This window comes from Vanacampus margaritifer, chromosome 13 (assembly GCF_051991255.1).
Source record: "Vanacampus margaritifer isolate UIUO_Vmar chromosome 13, RoL_Vmar_1.0, whole genome shotgun sequence".
In the NCBI taxonomy this organism is placed as follows: Eukaryota; Metazoa; Chordata; class Actinopteri; order Syngnathiformes; family Syngnathidae; genus Vanacampus; species Vanacampus margaritifer.
The window spans coordinates 7,006,261-7,026,585 of record NC_135444.1 but is presented as its reverse complement, the minus strand read 5'-3'; the positions used below and the strand labels follow the sequence as shown (position 1 = coordinate 7,026,585).

The 20,325-nt window shown below is 40.2% G+C and overlaps 1 protein-coding gene across 5 annotated transcripts in view; it reads right to left on the bottom strand.

The window, feature by feature from the left end:
* Positions 1–6,530: 6,530 nt before the first annotated feature.
* rabgap1l (RAB GTPase activating protein 1-like) overlaps positions 6,531–20,325 on the bottom strand; it is a 95,783-nt gene continuing 81,988 nt past the window's right edge. For 4 of the 5 annotated variants that reach the window (XM_077583946.1, XM_077583947.1, XM_077583948.1 and 1 more), the window contains 7 exons: positions 14,261–14,353; positions 12,423–12,533; positions 12,124–12,228; positions 10,793–10,876; positions 10,642–10,713; positions 9,868–10,068; positions 6,531–8,845 (listed from right to left, as the gene is read on the bottom strand). In XM_077583946.1, coding sequence (XP_077440072.1) covers positions 8,690–8,845; positions 9,868–10,068; positions 10,642–10,713; positions 10,793–10,876; positions 12,124–12,228; positions 12,423–12,533; positions 14,261–14,353 — 822 coding nt within the window. In that variant the 3' untranslated portion in view covers positions 6,531–8,689. Of the gene's footprint in view, positions 8,846–9,867; positions 10,069–10,641; positions 10,714–10,792; positions 10,877–12,123; positions 12,229–12,422; positions 12,534–14,260; positions 14,354–19,654; positions 19,902–20,325 lie in introns of those variants that run through there. The other variant, XM_077583950.1, reaches the window with a different exon arrangement.

Sequence of the window (20,325 nt, the reverse complement as noted above, 5' to 3'; positions counted from 1 at the left end):
TTCAGCCCTGGTACAAGGAGAGACTTTGCCCAAAAAGTTCACGACTTGGATTAGGCGGCAAGGCGGATTTGGATTTGAAGAAGGAGCACTTGATTTTTATGACTATTCATCAAATGAGTCATGTGAGCTGGCATGTACATTTGTGCACGCACACGCATGCACGCAGCCTGAGGTCGTCTCGGCTTGGAAACGGACTTCCTTCTCACATTGCTTTGGAGCTCAGTGTTTTACCACAGTCAATTTACAGTTATATTAATAAGGTTTGTCAAGTTTAACAGAATCAAGTGAAACTTACATTTTAAATTGCCAATACTATATTGGGGATAGGGCAGCACGGTGGCTGACTGGTTAGCACGTCCGCCTCCCAGTGCAGAGGATGTGAGATCGAGTCCGGGCTTCGGCCTTCCTGGGTGGAGTTTGCATGTTCTCCCCGTGCTTGCGTGGGTTTTCACCGGGTACTCCGGTTTCCTCCCACATTCCAAAAACATGCATGGCAGGTTAATTGAACACTCCAAATTGTCCCTAGGTGTGAATGTGAGTGTGGTTGTTCGTCTCTGTGTGCCCTGCGATTGGCTGGCAACCAGTTCAGGGTGTACCCCGCCTACTGCCCGAAGCCAGCTGGGATAGGCTCCAGCACCCCCGCGACCCTAGTGAGGAAAAGCGGCCAAGAAAATGGATGGATGGATATTGGGGATAAGAAAAGCCACACACACAAAAAGGCAGCGGCCTATTTGACGGAGTGGTTAGTTTATTTTGCTTGTGGATGACACAAAGTGACAAAACGTGGTGAAACTTGTACGTGTGTTTGGTAGAAAGAAGCACGAACAACCTGTTGCCAGTGTGAGACTCTCATTTGCTGTAACGGTGAAGCTGTAAAATATATTAATAGTTTGTGCCTCTGATCCTGACTGAAAGTAGAAGAAGGGTTAGTATGAAAATAAGTTTAGGATCTGGCAAGCCGGCTGAGTCCACTAATAGCAGCAGTTCTCATGATGTGTGTGATCTGCAGCCAGCGTGACCTCGCCAACCTGCTGCAAGCAGCGTTCATGATGTGTCGCGGCCCACCTCCATCGGAACAATAAACTCTTTTTGTTGTCTTCACTTGGGACCACCCATCAGTGCAACCATTACACTATGCCGCTACTGTTGAATCAGTTCATGGCCACAGGGAGCTGCCGTCTCTCATCTGACTGGGGGCCGGCATGGCTGCCATTTTGCTGCTTAAATCATATTCTACAATGCACTTGCTACATTGATCTCAAGCTGCAAATTTTCCTTTTCAATTTTCAATTTCTGTGGAAGAGTTGCAGGGTTTACAAAAATATAATGCACTAGAAACTGTTCACTGATGTACTTTCATTCAAGTGTGTACTGTAATGCATGGGGCAATGTAGGGCAGTATGGATGCATAGTGGTTATCATGTTGGCCACACACTTCTGAAGTTCTGGGTTCAAATCTTGTCTATGGCCTTCCTGTCCGCGTGCTCTCTTCTGAAACTTTCTAGTAAGCACATACAGTATAAATAGATAAGGGCAAGCTAAATAGGCTCGTATTAAGTAGCACAGCAAACATCCAAGCAAAGCAATGTGGAGCATGCGTGCAAGATCATCAATACATTTAATAACAGGGGTCACCTTGAGATTCCTGCGATTGCAAGGGAACACCTGCCTGTCATTACTAGACCTTAAGTGTCCCGACATCAGCTGGGGTCTGGTGGGGGGGCTTTAAATGTGCTTTGGATCCCCTTCCACTTGTCAGGAATGCGTATCCAAATTGTTCCTGGTGACCATCAGCACATGACGGAGCATTCGAGGAGGCGGCGGCGGCGACTGAGTCAGGGAAGAGAGCGAGGAGGGGGCACGCACGCAACCCACACTGGATCAGACCGGTTCTGCTACCACTCACCGCCACCCCTACCCTTTTCCTCCTTCTAGTTTCCTGTCTTCATCTTATTGTCTCGGCAGCCCAAGAGAACATCAGAAAAGTCATAATGACTTGAAAGTTCCCTTCACGTAAAAACGTGCTCCTTGCTGACAGTTTTCACCGATATAGTGGTCATGGATATTACAGCTGTAATTGTTGACTTTTCAAACAATCTGCTCACTTTTTGGTCCCGACAGCTGTGTGACTCTTTTATGTGCTCAACTACTCCGTGCAAACACATTCAATCCAAAGTCTTTTTATGGTCCTTATTTGCGGGCTCTGGCGGGCCAAATCATGTGCACAAACATGCAGCTCTGGTGTCAGCTGGAAATCTAATAGCTCGACTTTCTAATTAAGGCTTGTTTACAGCTCATGAGCGGTAGTGAGCACATCCTGGTGAGCGGTAAACACACTGGAGCATCTTATCATTTCGTTAGCATCCGTCACGTTTCCACGATGTTCTCGTACTATTTGAATGTGTGCATCTTGTTTTTCTCCTGTTTCCATGACGAGTGTGTTTTGACTTCGGGGCTGCTGCTCGAATGTGAGTCGCGCACGTGCGCAGCTGCCATAAATCACAATGTCCACTTCCATGCTGAGTCAGGAAGTTTGTATGTGCAGCAGTAGTGATGTACAGTATGCATGCACTCTACTATGCACACATATCTGTTTACATTGAGGGACGCGTCATGGTCTCGTAAACAGACCTTTGACTTTAATGTGGAACTGTTCTTTATGCTCTATTTTCCTTTTGGACCTCAAGGCTACAAAGCGCCAAATAGACAGCTTTTGTTGGAAGAAGGTGTGATTGTGAAGAATCCAGCTTGGAAGCATTGCAGAGGATCTTGTTACTGTTACAAAATGGATCATCCTGCCTGACAGGCAGGACTGCGAAAATCACGTGCAGAAGCAGGAGTCCGCATTCACTCAGCAAAACATCTGCCGTATCAGGATCACAGAAACAGAACAAACACCAGGAGACCTCATTAGCATAAACGTGTTGAGACTGCAAGACCACTTGGAGCAGTTCATTGCAAAGAATGTAAGAAAGTGACCCAATGAGGGAATGCGACCCGCATTCACTCATTGGGTCATTTTCTTACGTTGGCAGCACTGTAGTGTACTGCATAACTCCATACAGCTCCACTTAGAGTGTAATGATGACCATCATATGGCAGCATGCGCAGTCTAGTCTATCTATGGTCTACACATGGCAGCAATGAGAACCTGATCACTGGAACATCATGTCCCGGCCGCCCTGCAGCTGCCAGAACCAAATTGACATCCGTGCTTGTCTGATGTGAAATACATGAAAGATATGGACTTGGGGAAGTTTACTGTACAATTGACAATTTTTAAACCTAATATCCACACTGTTCAGTTTTTATACAAAGTATGCCCCAGGTCAATTTTGACAAGGATATCCTCTTTAATAATTGTTGACATAAAATGACAAATCAAAGCCCCCCATTCATTTAACCATGTCCACCTGAGTATAGTAAAACAAAGCAAATACAAACATAAACAAACTTCTGATGCATTACAATACGTTATAATAATATGATATTAGGATGAATAAGGTGAGTTTTATACATTGCAGAGTGTTCCAGTCGTTTAGAGCAAAAAATGGCTAAGGAGATGGACCAAATGTAATGCGGACATTGGGATCAAAGAGGTTAACAAAATTGCTGGTTGTGGTATGCTTGGTGAGCAGAGAGGGACGCTCGAGTGGGTGTCCTACTTAAAATGAATATTTTATAGATAAACAAGGATTTTGACGAATTTGGCTGCATGAGTGAAGAACTTCCTTGAATATCTATTCCAAAATATTCATTTTTTTGGTGTGCTTTAACCAACTCTAGGAAGAATGAAATTCGGTGTATCTTTTACTGCCATAAAAAAATGCTAATATTATGAAGCAGGGTTTATGAAATTTCCAAATTCAAACATTTCACTTTTATTTGAGTGAAATTATAAACTCTCATCTCATACATATTGCAGCCTTTTTCTCGGTAGGCTCGACATTGTCGTCTGTACAGAACTTTTCAAAGACAAAACTGTACTTTGCAACTGTTAATATTAATACCATTGCTTCCATATAAGAATCATCGTATGGGTCAAGGGAGGGGCGTGGGGGCGCTCACCCGACTGATAGTGGGTGATAGGCAGGGTACGTCCTGACCGGTCCCCTGTCAGACACATATTAGACAAAAAACCTTCTGACTTTGGACAATTTGAGTGTGCATTTACGGGTAGTCTAACATGCATGCTTTTGGAAAGTGGAAGGAAGCCAAACAAGCCATGCAAGGAGAGAACACGCCAACTCCAAAACAGGAAGGTCGGAGCCAAAATTTCAACCTATGACATCTCAACTGTGAGGCTAACCCCGAAGCAAAAATGCTAGTCAGACCCTAATTAGTACAATCCCACTAGTCTGACATTAAGAGACAGTACAGTACTACTACTACTTCTACTATTTATAATCATATTGATCATTATCATCTGGGTCAGAGTCACACAAATGGCAGCTATGGATTTAATCCATCTGTTCTAAATGTTAGCATAGACAATCCTAGTCTTGCATGCCGGAATATAATAATAGACAACAGCCCCACATTGGCGCCACTAATTCACTTATTGTTCTGTTTTGTACAAGAAAACAAAACAGTAAATGAATTATACTCACTTGATTGTTTTCTAAACTTGGTCAGCACGTGTTGGCTGCTTTGCTTGTGTCCATGAATCAGCGGAATGTCTGCTGGAGATGCAAACACCACTTGTTCATGTGAACTATGACTCAGCCAGTAATAAGAGACTGAGGGAGAGAGAGCACAGCTGTGAAGTTAGACAGGTGACCCCCATACTGTCCTTATGATGAGGAGAAACCAGCTCATGAGCTAACTTAATGTGATCAGATGTGACTGCAGTTTGAGAAAATTGTTTGCACCTCAGACGATTTCCTTGTACAATTTTGTTTCGGGTACATTTGGACAGACGTGCGGCCATGCAGTTTTTCAAAGCATGTCAATGGCACACTGCTCCAACACCAAGTACAATTTTTATTATCCATGGCAGGATTCTCAAAAAACGAAACTCCCGAACTTCTAGAGCAGGCATTTGCTCAAAGCCATCGAGTCTATCCAGAGGGCTGCACTGAAACTCAACAACAAGCTTGACTCAGCAAATGCTTTGGATAGTGACAAAGCTTTACCAGCACCAACAGTTTGTTCAAAGACTGCAAGAGCAAGATTATAATGTTCTTGTAGAAAAGTAAAAATCACTCCTTCATCTCCCCTGGAAAACTGTCGTCTAGCTTTCATCTCTTTGCTGTTGAATCAGGGTAAAATCAAAACCGAGATTGGTTTGCAAAAGCATCTGTGGAAATACAGAATGAATTGGAGAAACGTGACGGAGATGAAAGTAGGTCATCATGCTGTTGTTGTGTAAAAGTTGTTGTTCATTGCATTGAACTAAATTTGGGAGGGCAAGATCATATTTGTTCCCAATAAAAATCCCATCAGAGCAGAATGGGCGAGTCCAATGAAGGGGAGAGGCTTAGAAAGCCAAGTAACTGTTTGCAAAATAACTTGTTCATTCTTTGTTTTGCTTTCTCTGCTAGTGGACGAAGCCGATCAATCATGTGACCCACGTTATAATCAGTCTCAGCTTCACGTGATTACATTTGAAGAAGTTGTTTTGTCTTAAACCAAACTAACATTAGCACGCTTGTAAAATAATAATTATGCAAATATAAGGAGTAGGAGGAAAAAGGATTCACAAATTTCATATAACCGAAAGATCTAATGTGGAATTGGGAAATACAAATAAACATTACAAATGCAAACGTGATTGCATAGTTTGCAAGCAAGTTTTGACTTGTTTGCCAGCCAGCCTTTTTACTTGTTGTCCTTTCAACAGTTTTGGAGGACATCCAGTTTTTTGTAATGTCATATATTTTGTCGCAACTGTGATGCTGAGGATGACGTCTTTAATGTTGCCATGTCCAACGCATTGGTCACACTACAATAGAGTCTATTTTTATATTCTAACTTCCTTAAAATCCTGTCGTTTTTTAAAAACATTTTATCAATAATACATGGAATGTACAGATTTGAACCAATTACAAACTGACGTTGCTCTCTTTCACTACAGAAGGAAGGCAAGTCCGCAATTCTTTATTGCGATAGTAGAGCTCCCTCTAGTGGGGATATAGTTACACGTGTGTGCTGTATGACGTATGCCCAGCACAAACCACACTCAGTCTCAACTACTGTACAGCTACGCCTTTGCAGACCGAAAGTATGTACCATGATTTAATAGCATACCTGTTTATCTAAAAGAGGTACAAGTCCACATAGTCAAGTGTGAGTTAAGTGTTTAACTCTGCGCAATACAAATTAAGCTTACTTACCTCACCCAACAGTCACTTGTGAATCCAGTGGTGTTTTTGTGCGAACTTGAAACCAAAAGTATTGTTCAAACATCTGCTAATATATATTTAACCATGTTACGTTACATTCCCAATTCGCCCACCTTGACATCACCATGACAACAAGCTCCACAGATGCTCCCAGCAAATACACAAACGTTATCAGACAGACAGAGCTTGGATTTCACTCTTTATTTGCTAAAGCCTCTTTATTCTTCAGTTAACGAACAAAACGTCCTGCCATTTGCACGACTCGGAAATGAACAGTTGAGACATTTACATGAACATAACATTGACGCACAAATGAATCGAAGCACGGACATTTATTAATGCAGATCAGATAGTTACTTAACAGCAAACAGGTTTTGAGAACAAGTCTCTCAAAGTGAACAGTTTGAGTGAATTGGAAACGGGCGGCTGCTCTGTGCTTCAAACAACTTCGAAAGCGACCAACATCTTAAAATTATGTTAGTGCGTGTAAATGACGAGGGTCCGGGCCAAAATTGACATGACACCACTTGTTGTTTGGACGGTCACAACCAGCAGACGGAATGTGAACGGAAATGTCAGCGTTTCCCTTTTGGTCCAATCAGGCTAATTGATGGCCAGCAGCTACTTTACGTGCACCGGTGGAGGGTCCAACAAAACCCAACAGGACCAGGGAGGCTGCTTTGGCACGAACAACGGCTTCAGTCAGCAACAAAAAGGCGGCCAGTTGAAAAGATTCAAATATGCTTGAAGTGGCCATACACGCGCACACGTATACAACAAAGGCTGGATAAAAGTAACTTGTTGGCATAAAAAAATGAGTACTCGGCAAGCTAATTGCTAAAGCTAAAACTTTTCTTTTAAACTCTAATTGTTGATCTACTTTTATAGCACTCTTCCTCATTAGAACACACCCTGGACTGGTCATCAGCCAATCACATGGCACATATGGACAAACAACTATTTACACTCTCATTCATACCTATGGACACTTTAGTCTTCAATGTGCTTGTTTTTTAAATGTGCAAGGAAATCGGAGTACCCGAGAAGACCCACACAAGCACAGGAAAAACATGCACACTCCAGTGTCCACATTCAAACCCCAAAGGCAGACATGCAAACCACTAGTGCACTACGCCACTGCACTGCCCATAGACTCTTTCTAAAAATAAAATAAAATAAAATGTAAAAAATAAAAATTACCATAAAACTTTGTCACTCTTTCTTAAACATCAGCTCGGATTTTTTTTCTGTAGTTGGCTTGTTAAATGTGAGCACCGAGCAGAGGAGTCACCATCCTCCACAACAGTCAGAGGTATTTATATTTATATATTCTTCTTATTAATATGCTGAAAAGCAATCAAGGTGATGGTGCAGGCGTGCAAATGCATTTTTCAATTTTGGCAGTAAAGACAGGAACATTGCAGGTTGGGATGAAAAGGGAACGATTTTAAAACTTAATACTTAAACTGGTAGCCAACATGTAGCAGAGATATGCATTAAAGTGTGACTTATATAATTCAAAACAGAATTAAACCGTCAAAGGACGGAAAAGACATGTTCTATAGAAAGAACATGCCCTCTTTGTTTGTTTCGATAGAAATTTGCTTTCCTTAAAAACGCAAAGGAAATTCTTGCAGGCAGCATGTGGATGTGTGGGTAACAAATGAAATGACATTGGCGGAGTCCGATAAAACTCCTGAGCGGGGAGGCAGAAGTGAAACAGACGAACGAGGGTCTGCACACGTCGTTTTGGCTCGTCAGCGTTTCGACTCGACACGCTCAACACGCTGTGCTTACACGGATCACAATAACATTTCAAACTTTAGAAAAAAAACACTTTTTTTTTTAACTGTACAATGCTATTTAAAAAAAACCAACAAGAATTCGTTTTAAACATTTGTTAGAACATTAAGTTAGAATTCTACAAAGAGGAAACACAAATGTTGTGTTGTGGGTTGCATCTCAATGCAGTATTCCTTTTCAGAGTAGATTTGCTGCTTTTCAGCTCGTGATATTATTGCGTCATCACAGACAACAATATCTTGCTTTTAAGACGAGCATCAGCTACCGCAAACACAATAATCAATCCAAATGAAATCTCTATAGTTGTGTAAAAGCAGTACGACCTCACTAACGAGCCATCCAGCTTTTTAGTGAGGTTTGCGAGCTAAAACGGACCAAACAGAACGAAAAGTCCGTCATCTGCAAAGGAGGCCATTTTGTACACAGACCAGCTCCAGTCTTCCATTTTGTATCCCCTTTCCTTCTTCTATCTTGCCACAGTCCAGCTAGGCAGAAAAGGAACACTGCACTTGTTCTTTGCCGAAGCGATGAGGAGTCCAACTCTATGCCGGGCCTTCCTTTGGCGAACTCGGGCTCTGGGACGACGACGTGGACGAGGATGCGGCGGAGCTCTTGAGGGAGCTTAACGTTTTGCTGAACCAAGAGTTCTTGGCTGCCTGGATCTCGTTCATCAGGACTCCTCGCTGATGTTCCAGCTCCTGCGGGGTCACATGAGCACAACTCGCAAATGTGTACATTGAACACATGCTATTCAAAGAAGAAAAATATTTGTTATTGCCTATAGATGCCACATGGTGGCGGCAAAGCACTATTTTTTCAATTAGGTAAATCTTTGGCTTGACTAAAAGCCTGCTGAGGGGTGAATGTTTGCAACTCTAGCGAATGTTGAATTCTTGTCAGGAATCGTCAGGGTTTGTTCAAGTTCAAAAACTTTCAATAAACAAAGAAAACATGCATGTTCAAATTTTACTTGTGACAAGAAAAATGTTTTAAAACTCGAGGCGAACTTTTAGCTCCCTTCGCCACCACTTCTACATAGTTCATAGGCACCAGAATGCCACACGCTGGTTACAAAGAAATACATTTATTAAATAATTAGGGATGTTTGATACCACTACCAGTAGTCACTAGTCACCAATTCCAAGTATCAATACCACTAGTATTTTTCATACATATTATTTCTTCCCATAATAACAATGACTGATGATAATTTTAAGGAATTACCTATGTATGCCCAAAAAGCAATTTTCCTTAAAACAGAATAGCAATTCTATATTGTTCTGCCTTCTAATTTCTACTTCCTGATTGTAAAACGGCCACAAGAGGGCGACATACTGATACCTTGAAATAAGACCGACTTTCAGGATGATGATGATGATAATAATAATAAATTTTTTTGTATAGCACCTTAAAAATTATGTTTACAAAGTGCAACTAAAACACAAATCCCAGACAATGAAAAGCAAACAACCCAATCACATGAACGTAACAACAACAATAATAAAAAGTTAAGGAAAAAGGAATTTGCAAACTAAGACCAAGAGGATAGACGTGGAAGGGAAGGTAAAACTAGTTCTGGTGAATTCCTTTAAAAACACAAATTGCAAAATAAAATGAAGTTCAAATAAGTCAAAGCAGTTGATGAATTTATTTCAAGCTATATTAGACAAGGCTTCAGCCGGAGCACAGTAGCAGAGTTTAGGTCCCCCACACTGCTCACCTGAATGCGACACTTGGCCTCCACCAGCTGCAGTTTAGTCTGCGCCAGCTCCAGTTCCATCTGCCTGAGCTGCTCCTTCAGTGCGTCCTTCTCCTCGTCCAGCGGTTCCGAGCTTGCGTTGTCACTACTTGGAGACGACACTTGCAGGGAGCCCAGGGTGGTGAAAAGGTCTCGACAGTGATCGCAACCTGTCACTTTGCTCTGCACAGAAACACACACACACAAGTTTTTTTTACTATCTTTGTGGGGCCATCTCATTGACATAATGCATTTCCTAGCCCCTTCCCCTAACCCCAACCATCAAAAATGATTGCCTACCCCTATTCCTTACCCTAACCTCAACCATAACCCAATTCAAACCTAAACTCTAAAACCAAGTTTTGACCCTCAAAAAGCGGTCTAAACTTGTCCATGTGGGGCCATTTTGTTGGGCCCCACAACTCTGTCAAATCCCAGAATGTTGGCCCCACTATGTAACAAAAACAACACCACACACACACGCACACATGTTAAATGATATGCTCTTGCAGGAAAGTATCTGTGAAAGGTGAACGCATGGCATCTTTGTTACTTCTGCTAAGAATCATGTTTCTTTTTGTCAAAACGTTAATATGTTTAAGTGGCCTCGAATGACGCTTCTGTTACATCATGAATGATGACGAAAAGGAAACTTAATGAAAAGTCAATCTCGATGCGTGTATTTGAATTGCGCCACAGTCCTAAAGAACAGCGACAAAGTTGCATCTGCTGCCTTGTGAATGAAACGAATCTCACCCTGACAATGTCCAGCTCCTCCTTTGTTGCCGCCTGCTGCTTTTCCAACCTGGTGCTAAGCTGGGAACAGATCTGAAACACACAGCGAGCTGTTTACACGACACACAAGACTTGAACTTTCGATGAAGTTGAACGGACGATATAATCGGACCTGTTTGTACTCGGCAATGATGGCTGTGGTTTTCTTGATCTCCAGCTCGGCTTTCTCCAGCTCCCTCCGGAACACTTCCTTCAGCTGATGGTGTCATCCACAGGCAAGGAAAAAAGAACAGAAACATTTCAGTTAAAATGACAGTCGAATAGCATCTGATAGGCTGCATTCAAAAGCTTTTTATACCAATGATAATATTCCATTTTTATCTTTTATATCTTTTATCCTTTATTCCAATAATTAGGGATGTTTGATACCATTTTTTTTAGACCAATGCCAATAGAGTGCTCAACTCTTGAGGAGTCAACACTCACCAATACCGATACAAAACTAAAAGGAAATTGCATGAAATTAATGGTCATTTTTTAGTCTTCTAATTTCTAGTTTCTGATTGTTTAACAGCCACAAGAGGGCGTTGCAAGTACCGATACCTTAAAATGAGGTGGGGTATCGGCCTAATGCTGATAATTGCCCATCCCTACTTATAATTTATCTAGATAAGATAAACAATGAAACACCTCGTTGTGTGATGCAGAGTACATTTATTGTACTTTCACTATTGTGGCAAACACGAAATACTGTATGAAAAGGAAGTCACTACTCATGGCACTTTGTGTTAAAAGTAGGGGTGTTAGGCGATTGCAATTTTTAATCATAATTAATCACATGACTTCAATAGTTAACTCACAATTAAACACACATTTGATATCTGTTACGATAAAATATTTATTTTATATACTCTTAACATAAAAGTGGAGAAAATTTTTAAAGTAATAGACATATGGCTGCATCTTTTAGTCATTGATACAGGAATTTCAAAATAATTCATAAAATTGAGTTAAAATTAAAAAAGATGTACTGTACTGTAAAAAAATGAATGTGATATTGATTTACGTTGAGGTCATTTTTCTGCCACAAGATGGCATAATTGCATTTCTAAGATATTGGTGATAGCTCAGTGCATTTTTCTTTTCATATTAAGAGCTATCTAATCTTTAACATGAGGTAACTTGTGAAATTCTGCACATGATTAAAATAGTAAAATACAACTTGAGCCCAGTCTTCACAGATATATGCATTATGATTAAATATATTACTGCAAAATTTTGACGTGGACGTTTCTGCACTAATTTTGACACCCCTAGTTAAAAGCAACAGTCTCAGAGGTTGTCACTAACATGGCACTCATAATTATCGACATTTTTTTCAACATCTGCGTGAAAGTGCACAGTGGACATGGCAATTTCCAGCTTTGCAAATAAATGGCGCCTCTACTGCAATTCCTCTGATGCGCCAATTCTGCGGAAAGGCAGCGATAGAGGAGCTGTTACCTGAGCAGTCTCCTCCTCCTGTCGTCTCTTCTCCTCCTCCATCTCCACCAGACGCTGCTTTGTGCTGAGCAACTCTTTGTTCAAAACATCGGCCTTGTCTTCTGCCTGAATGCACAGAAACACACAAACATACAGCCGTGTCATACTACACAACAGATGCTCTGCCATCTTTTCAAATTGAGTTAAAGCAGTATTCATACAGGCCGAAACATTATTCAACATAACACTGCATATAGATTCAATACATGATCACCTTAGAAAGATTCTTGTTAAAGACGAGATCTTTGATTTGTAATTACCTGGTCAAGGTCATTTCTTAGGGCAATCTTACTGGTGACCAGTTCATGGGCCAAATCGTCATTTTCCTGTTCGAGCCGCATACTGGCCTCTTGAAGACGACGGTTCTCCCTCTATAAACACAAACACATACACAACGACATACTGTATGACAGATGATAAGAGACCCATGGAGATATTGACAAACTATATTGACAGTATGAAGTGTTCTTATAAGAAAAATGGCTTCTCTTTATAAATCTCAAACAGTAAAATTCATCTGAAAAACACAATCCAAAACAGATGAAAGTCTTTGGCAACAACATCATCTTTGTAGCCCATCACTGGAATCTCATGACTGCCTTAAAAAGTCTCTCACATGACACCGTTGACTTAATAATGACACAGCCACGTGACACAGAAAATTTTTATACAACAACAACAATTTCTTTCGAATTTCGATCCTAATATACAAATTCTGACATATGCACGAATGTATGAGTTTGGATGAAGTTCATTCCTTGGTTATCTTATGAGACCATCAGTTGGTGCAAGTAGCAGGGGTAGTTTGAATGTCACTCTCGTGATCCAATTTGTCGCTTCCTGTCAGTAACAAGTCAAATTAAAGCAATTACAGTGAGGTCCTGCTGGTAGATTCTACTGCTGTACATGCCCACAACGAATCTTTTTATCTCTTCAATTACACTAGCATGTTTACAATTCTTTGACTTTGTATCCTTCCATTGGGGAAATTAACACAATTGCCTGATATCACATGTGAATATCCTCACAAAGGTATGCAATATCTTCTTACAATAAACCGGTCGAGGGAGCAGAAAGATCTTACCACGACCTGCAATCCAGAGTCTTGCTATCAAGGCAGCAGCAGCAGCACAAACTAAACTTTAACACATGATCCTGATAGGAGTTTCCCGTCTCGCACCAGCAAGTTCCAGCCTCCCTCTCTCTCTCTCCCTACTCTGGCTTTTGTCACTCTTATGGACCGAGATAAAGAAGCAGCAACAGAACAGAAAATGAAGAGTTACTAAACCACAGAACAATGGTGATATGGTGTAGCCCCTCAAAAAGGAAGTTGCTTGTCGGCCTTATACAGTACAGACTCACTATTGGCGGAAGAGGAAAATGCAGTTTAACATCTTATCAAAAGTAAATGTTTCCTTCCTACTTTCCAAAAGCAAACGGTTGCAGTTTCTACTCAAACTCTGTTATGTGCACCACTTGTCTTCAACAATTCTCAGTAACTTCAGAACAGTCAGTACAAGAGAATGTTAAGGTTTTCGGTGTCGTTAGATTTTTTTCTAAGCAAGCACAATCTACTTGAGTAGAAAATGACTTACTTTTACCAAGTATTGCAATGAATTCAATTTAAAAATGGTTCTCATAATTACTGATTTGGAGAAAAGTCAAATATAAAACCGTCCAATACAACTGGGAACACTTACAGTAGTTTCAGTGTGTGAATCTTCAAAAACATTTTTAAGTGCAGAAGGTCTCTGACAGCACTAAAAATAGATCTGATAGATGTTTAACAGTGATAAAAGTCACATTTTGAGCCTGAATAACGCAAAATAGAAAGCAGGACTTGAGAAAGGAGCACTCACACAATTCTAATCCCAGCAACGATGCTAATTATAACTTAGAATAATACACTTAAAAAGTGAGGGTAGGAGAGTTTGTGGAAACAACATATTCAACTTAACCACCATACAAACTAATGTCAATTTGATTTGTATGGCATATTTCGCATAAACTAAATGTGCAATGCAATTTGCAAATGCATATTAAAGCAAACATTACATTAAGAGAAGTACACTGATCCTAAAGGTGTGTATATTTGTACCTGGTATCGGTCAATGGGGTCCTCTTGCTGTAGCTGGCTCTCTCTCAGAGTCTGATATTCTTTCTCAAACTTCTTGAGCTTCTTGGTTGGAACCTAAAAACACAAATGCACAATTAATGTGATGTACACAAATCCAGCGTCAGTGCCTCGTGATACAAAGTAGGTGCTCTTATATTTAACTCGGAAGGGAATGGTCAAAGATTAGTCAAAAGGGAATTCCATATTTATTTCTATTATGTGCAGCGACACCAGTAGCTTGATCTTTGAAGAATGTCTGGCAATGTACAGAAAAATGCAAGCTTCATCTTGCAAAACAAGACAATGACCCTAAACACACTGCCAACACAACAAAGGACTTCAGAAGGTGGAAAAAGTGGAAGGTCTTACTTAGACTGGCCAAGCCAATCACTGGACCTTAACCCAATAGAACATGCATTTTACCTCATGAAGAGAGACTGAAGGGAGAAACCTTCAGAAACAAACAAGAACTGAAAGAGGATACAGTAAATAGTACAGTAATTTCTGGACTACAAGCAGCTACTTTTTTCACTTGCATTTGACCCTGCGGCTAATACAAAGGTGCGGCTTATCCATCAGATCACAAGGGGGCGCACTATCAAGGAAGCAGCAAGAGCGTCAGGCAGAGCAAAACAAACCAAGTGAGCCCAAATACAGCAGGAGAGACAGAATGAGAGGGAAACAATTTGTGCCCTCATTGTGGAAAAGAAAGTAGCGGGAACCCGGTGCGTTAACATTAACTCATTCACTGCCATAAATTCATAAAAAAAAAAAGATTTGGGGCAAGAGGCGATTACATTTTTTATTGTAATTAATCGCATGACTTCACTAGTTAACTAGTTAATCGGTCCTAAATGTACAATAAAAAATTCTAGGTTTTTATGTTAACAAAAGTGGGAAAAAAATGTTAAACTAATAGAAATAGTTAAAATAAATTTTTGACGCCAATGGCAGTGAATGAATAAAAAAAAAGAAAAGATTAAAAATTTGGGGCGGCAGGCGATTCAAGTTTTTAATCGTAATTAATCGCATAACTTCACTAGTTAACTCGCGATTAATTACACATTTCATATCTGTTCTAAAAAAAAATTCTAGGTTTCCATACTCTTGTTAACAAAAGTGGAAAAAAAATGTTAAACTAATAGAAATAGTTCAAATGAATTTTTGACGTTTAAAGCCGTCAATGGCAGGGAATGAGTTAAAACACCTGCGGCTTATAGTCAGGTGCGCCTTGTAGTCCAGAAATTACTGTAAGTGATGCAGATATTGCAAGTAAGGGTTATGTCACCAAATATAAAATGTTACAAACTTTAGTTTATTTAATAATCTTTGTTCCAATACTTTTGTCCACTTAAAAAGTGGATGGCTTTAACCAAAAGGTGCTTTGTCCTGAGTTGTTTACATCTAGATGTAAATAAAAGCTGGATTTTTGAACTTTTGTCTCATATTCATCTTTTGATCTGAAATACAAATGTCTTTAGTTTACTGTAAAACAAAAACAAAAGGAATTGACCTTGCTGTTCCAATACTTTTGGAGGGGACTGTATGACTTTCACTTTACATGCTAAAGTATTCACTTGCATTTGCAGATGTAACTGTGTTAACTCACAATGGATTTTTTCAAGTGTTCCTGACCCACGAGTCAATATCCTTTACACAATGACACCGGTTTGTAATGGCGTGTCGCCTCAGGTTTTGAAGGTCACAAGCAATGTTGGTTTTTGGCCTTGCCGTTTACGTGTTGAGATTTCTGCAGATTCCATGAATCTTTTGTTGATAAGTAGATCATGGATGTCGAAATCCCTCAATTCTTTGGAATGGCAGCTTTCTTTGGAATGTGTTGCAGGCATCAAAGTAAAAAAATTAATAAGATTTGCAAAGAAAAACAAAACAAAACAAAAACGTGCAATCATTTTGCACATTAAATATCTTGTCTTTGTAGTGTATTCAAGTGAATATAGGTTCAAAAGCATTTGCTAATCATTGTGTTCTTTAAAAAAAAACAAAAAAACTCCTGATTCAGTAGTTGCAGATATACTGCGGCTGTTTGCCACATCGGCAAATCATCATTTGTGTCACAAAAAAGCACTTTATAATTTTGGGGCATTGTGTTGAATGACATTTTATATATCAAATGTACTAGGTATTGGTGAGTACTCAAAGTGAACACTCACACTGGCATCAGTCTGAAAAAAAGTGATACCGAACATCCCTACAAATAATATTCTGAAACTAACTGTCACGTCGAACAGCGACTGTTGCTTGTGACAGTGTTGTGGTATTGTGGCTTGTGTTGCACAGTTTCTCGTTTTCATTTTTGCAAAATCAACGGAAAACATTCAAGATGTAGAGTAGAGCATGCACATAATACAAGATTGTATAAAGTTAGTACTTCTGACCTGTTTTTGTGCCATTAAAAAAAAAACAGCAGAAAGACTCAAATCGTTACAATCATTTGCCTGTATCAAAATAGAGTAGGAAAGCTCAAATCAAGAACAGACATTTTGAAAGTAGGAACTTAAGAAAACCTTTTCCCAGTGTTGAGCTAAAATATGTTGACCTACAAAGCAAACAACACTTCAGATAACTCCTATAAAACCAATACGTCGCACATCAAATACACAACCAGTTTACTGATGGATTCCAAAAGATAATCTGAAACGGAGCTGTTTCAACTAAAACAGCTGGGGAAAAAATGAGACAACCGAAAGACTCTCAGATATTGAGCTGTTTCTGTGCGTGTCGGTTTCAAGCAGGTTGTAATTTGATCTCCCCTGTGTGGAAACGACATCACCATAGTGCCAAATGTTACGTCTGGGGATTGTGGTCAAGTGTTCTTCCCTTGTGATGCATAGTTGCGTCTTGTTTGTGTTATCAAATCACCTGACTCACTGAGAGCTGCAGTTTAATATTCCTGCAAACTACAATCACATGAATATTAAGAGGAGCTCTTTGTTATTGAATCTTGTTTGAATGTGCAGGTTAGTATACAGCATATTTTGTGTTTTATAATAATGGCAGACAGGCTGCTCTGCTCCCTTTACTATACTCCAGGATATTTTCCAATTCATTCTAAGTTTTACCTTGGGATACGAGTCCACCATAAACCTAACAAGACTCGGCCGTCTCGCTAAACTTTCAGCCCCCAAAGAATGTGAGTACTGATCAGAGATGCAGCCAAGAGGTACATGATTTGGACAAAATACAAAGATCTACAAAAACAAAAAAATCAAAAGTAATTTCATATTTTTATGTTCGAAGTCTGAAATGTGGAAAAGGGTAAAAAAAAACAAAAAAAACTCAACACGCCCCTTTTCCACTGCAGTATCTACGTGGCTCTACTCACTATTGACACATTTCCACTAGCAAAAACAGGTGCAACCAGATACTATCAGGTATTATTTACGGTGCCTGGTCAACTGGGGTTCCGAGATTGCTGAGCTGATACCATATAATGATGTAAATCATTACTCAACAGTTGAGCAGATTTGGAATTGCGGCGTCATTTTAAGCTTTGAGGATAGATTGATAGGAAATAGACAAATAACACACAGGCTAATGTTAGCTTACTTTGTTGCTTAGTTTTTTCCCTTTTGCATGGTCAAAAGCCACATGCAAAGAATTAAACAGACAATCTGGCTCTTCTTCATTGTTGTTAGGGTGTGTTTTCTGACTGATTCAGTGCGGTGTGTTTTTCATAGTTTCTCATGACTACTGGAGCGGTACAACTTTGAAGTGGAACACAGACTGCCAAAAAACAAAGCAAGCGGAGCCTAGTACAGCAGGGCAGTAGAAAAGTGGCAATAAAGATAACCCGTTGCTAACTTTTTGTGGCATAAACCACAGCACTGTGAACACAATAAGGCCTGAATTGAGAAGACTGTGCTACCCTTGCTAAAGCTTCACTGATAATTTATCGAGATGACACCCTAAAACCAGAAAAAAAAGTGTGATATTGTGATGGGTGTATAACTGCTCTTTATACTGAGAGCTATCCAAATTACAAAAAATATTTAAGTTAATAGTAGTAAAATATAAGTAAGATGCTCAAATCTATGACGTTGTATTAGCATTAATATATATTTTATTTGGTGGGTGGGGTAATATTCTTAAACAATCCTCACTACTTCACGAGAAAAAAATCGCAGATGTGTGACGTTATTAAGTGGCAAATTTGCAAGAAAAGAATAAATCGTAAATTTACAAGAAATAAACTTGCAAATTTGTTGTGTTGTGTGCTCTAGGTGTCTATTTACAAAGTGAAGAAAAAGAAGAAGAAAAAAACTCAGAAACTTGCGACAAATACGTATAGCAGACTCAGAAGTTTGTACCAATAAGGAGTAGGGTAAGAGTAATTGCTATAGCAGAGATCAACTGTATCATATTAAGCATTCACACTTTGAAGCGTTGGATATAAGTCACTAAATTGATGAGTTGAATCTGCTGTTCTCAGTCATTCACTTGCATTTACCTAAAGTCTGCTAGCTTCTGATTGGTTGTAAGTGTTAGTAAGCTGATATGGGGTCAGGAAGTGTATTTGCTGTAGCTCTGCGTGTAATGAGTAAAGTTTAGAAATCCGTCTCCATCCTGCCTTATCATTTTATAAAGATTGCTTACGAATCTTCACGTTATATAGTTCCTGGTGGACAAAAGCCAGCACTTCGTTCTTCAAGTTTTTTTCTACAAAATCTGCGAGTTTATTTCTCGTAAATTTGTGAGGTATTTTTCTCGGAATATTACACATTTTTACGTGGCCGTCATACAAATCAGCCTCTCTCACGTTACAAAATAAATATTCAGTATAACTCAGGTAGTGCGATTAAAGATGTGGTGCTGCAGGAGATGGTACCGGGCTCACTTTGAGATTTCATGACCTGAATCCTTGCAACTGAAATTGGAGTTGGTCCCCAGGTCGAGATCACATGCCGAAGCTTGAGTGTTGTACTGGGTATTATCTTGCTAAATGAGTGTGTGTGTGCATGTGTGTGCGTTTGGTGATGAGGCCTCGGCCCCATGGCAGTCCAGAAGAGTTTGAATATTGAAATAAGGACAAAGGCAAGTGGACATCCCAGGAAAATCTAGGCCATGGAATTCAATTAGCCACGTGAGGCAAACAAACCAGCTCCCACATACACACACAAGGTCTCCATTGATTCCAAATTCAGATGTAAGAAATTGTAATTGAAACAAATCTCGCTTTGGAGCAGGACCGATTGACAAAAGCTTTGCCACCACCAGTAAAAAAACACCAACATGCACTTGCACATAAGTATGAGCCTAATAAACAATTTAACAACAGTTTCCACTTCAGGTCTCAAATTCTTATTTACAGTGGAAATTAAATCCCAACACGCATAAAAATCTAAGCGGACATACCACAGGTCGAGGAGTTCTGACAGGTCGGGAGTGGGCAACCAAACGGGCCAGAGCGTCCTCTTCACCCGGCCTCTCAACGACATGAGCATCGTATGCCACCACGATGGACACCTCCTGCATCATCTCGAATGCCGCTCGCTCGTACCCAGAAGCGAGCAGGAAGCGGAAGAGAAGAAATGAACTAAGAGTAGGGAGGAGTGCTGCTGACAGCTCTCGCGTCTCTCTGAAAGCAGAGGAGGCGACCGACTGCTTTCAAGAGTCTCTCACTCAGGAGTTGAGCCCTGCCCACTGAGCGGGGGGGGGGGGGGGGGGGGAGTGAGCGAACAGTACAACACACCTGTTTGTTTCCCACTCCCCCGTCAATCCCCTCCCTGAAACACTAGCGGTGCATGACAAAGGTGGATGATGTTTTTTCCTCATCATTCCCTCTCCTTGTGAGACACTCTGAAATATTTATTTCATTAGAGTTATTTCTAAACCTTTTGTTCACACCTACACTCAAGCCACATAAAAAGGGAAGTCGTCAAGCAGAATGACTTGTTTTTCATGACTACATATGATTGCTTTTATGATGCCAAAACAAGCTTCCCCTTTAGCAGATGCACATGAATTATGGAAGCTGTAAAATATATATGTGAATAAGTACTGTATCGCTAAAGAAAGTCATTTGT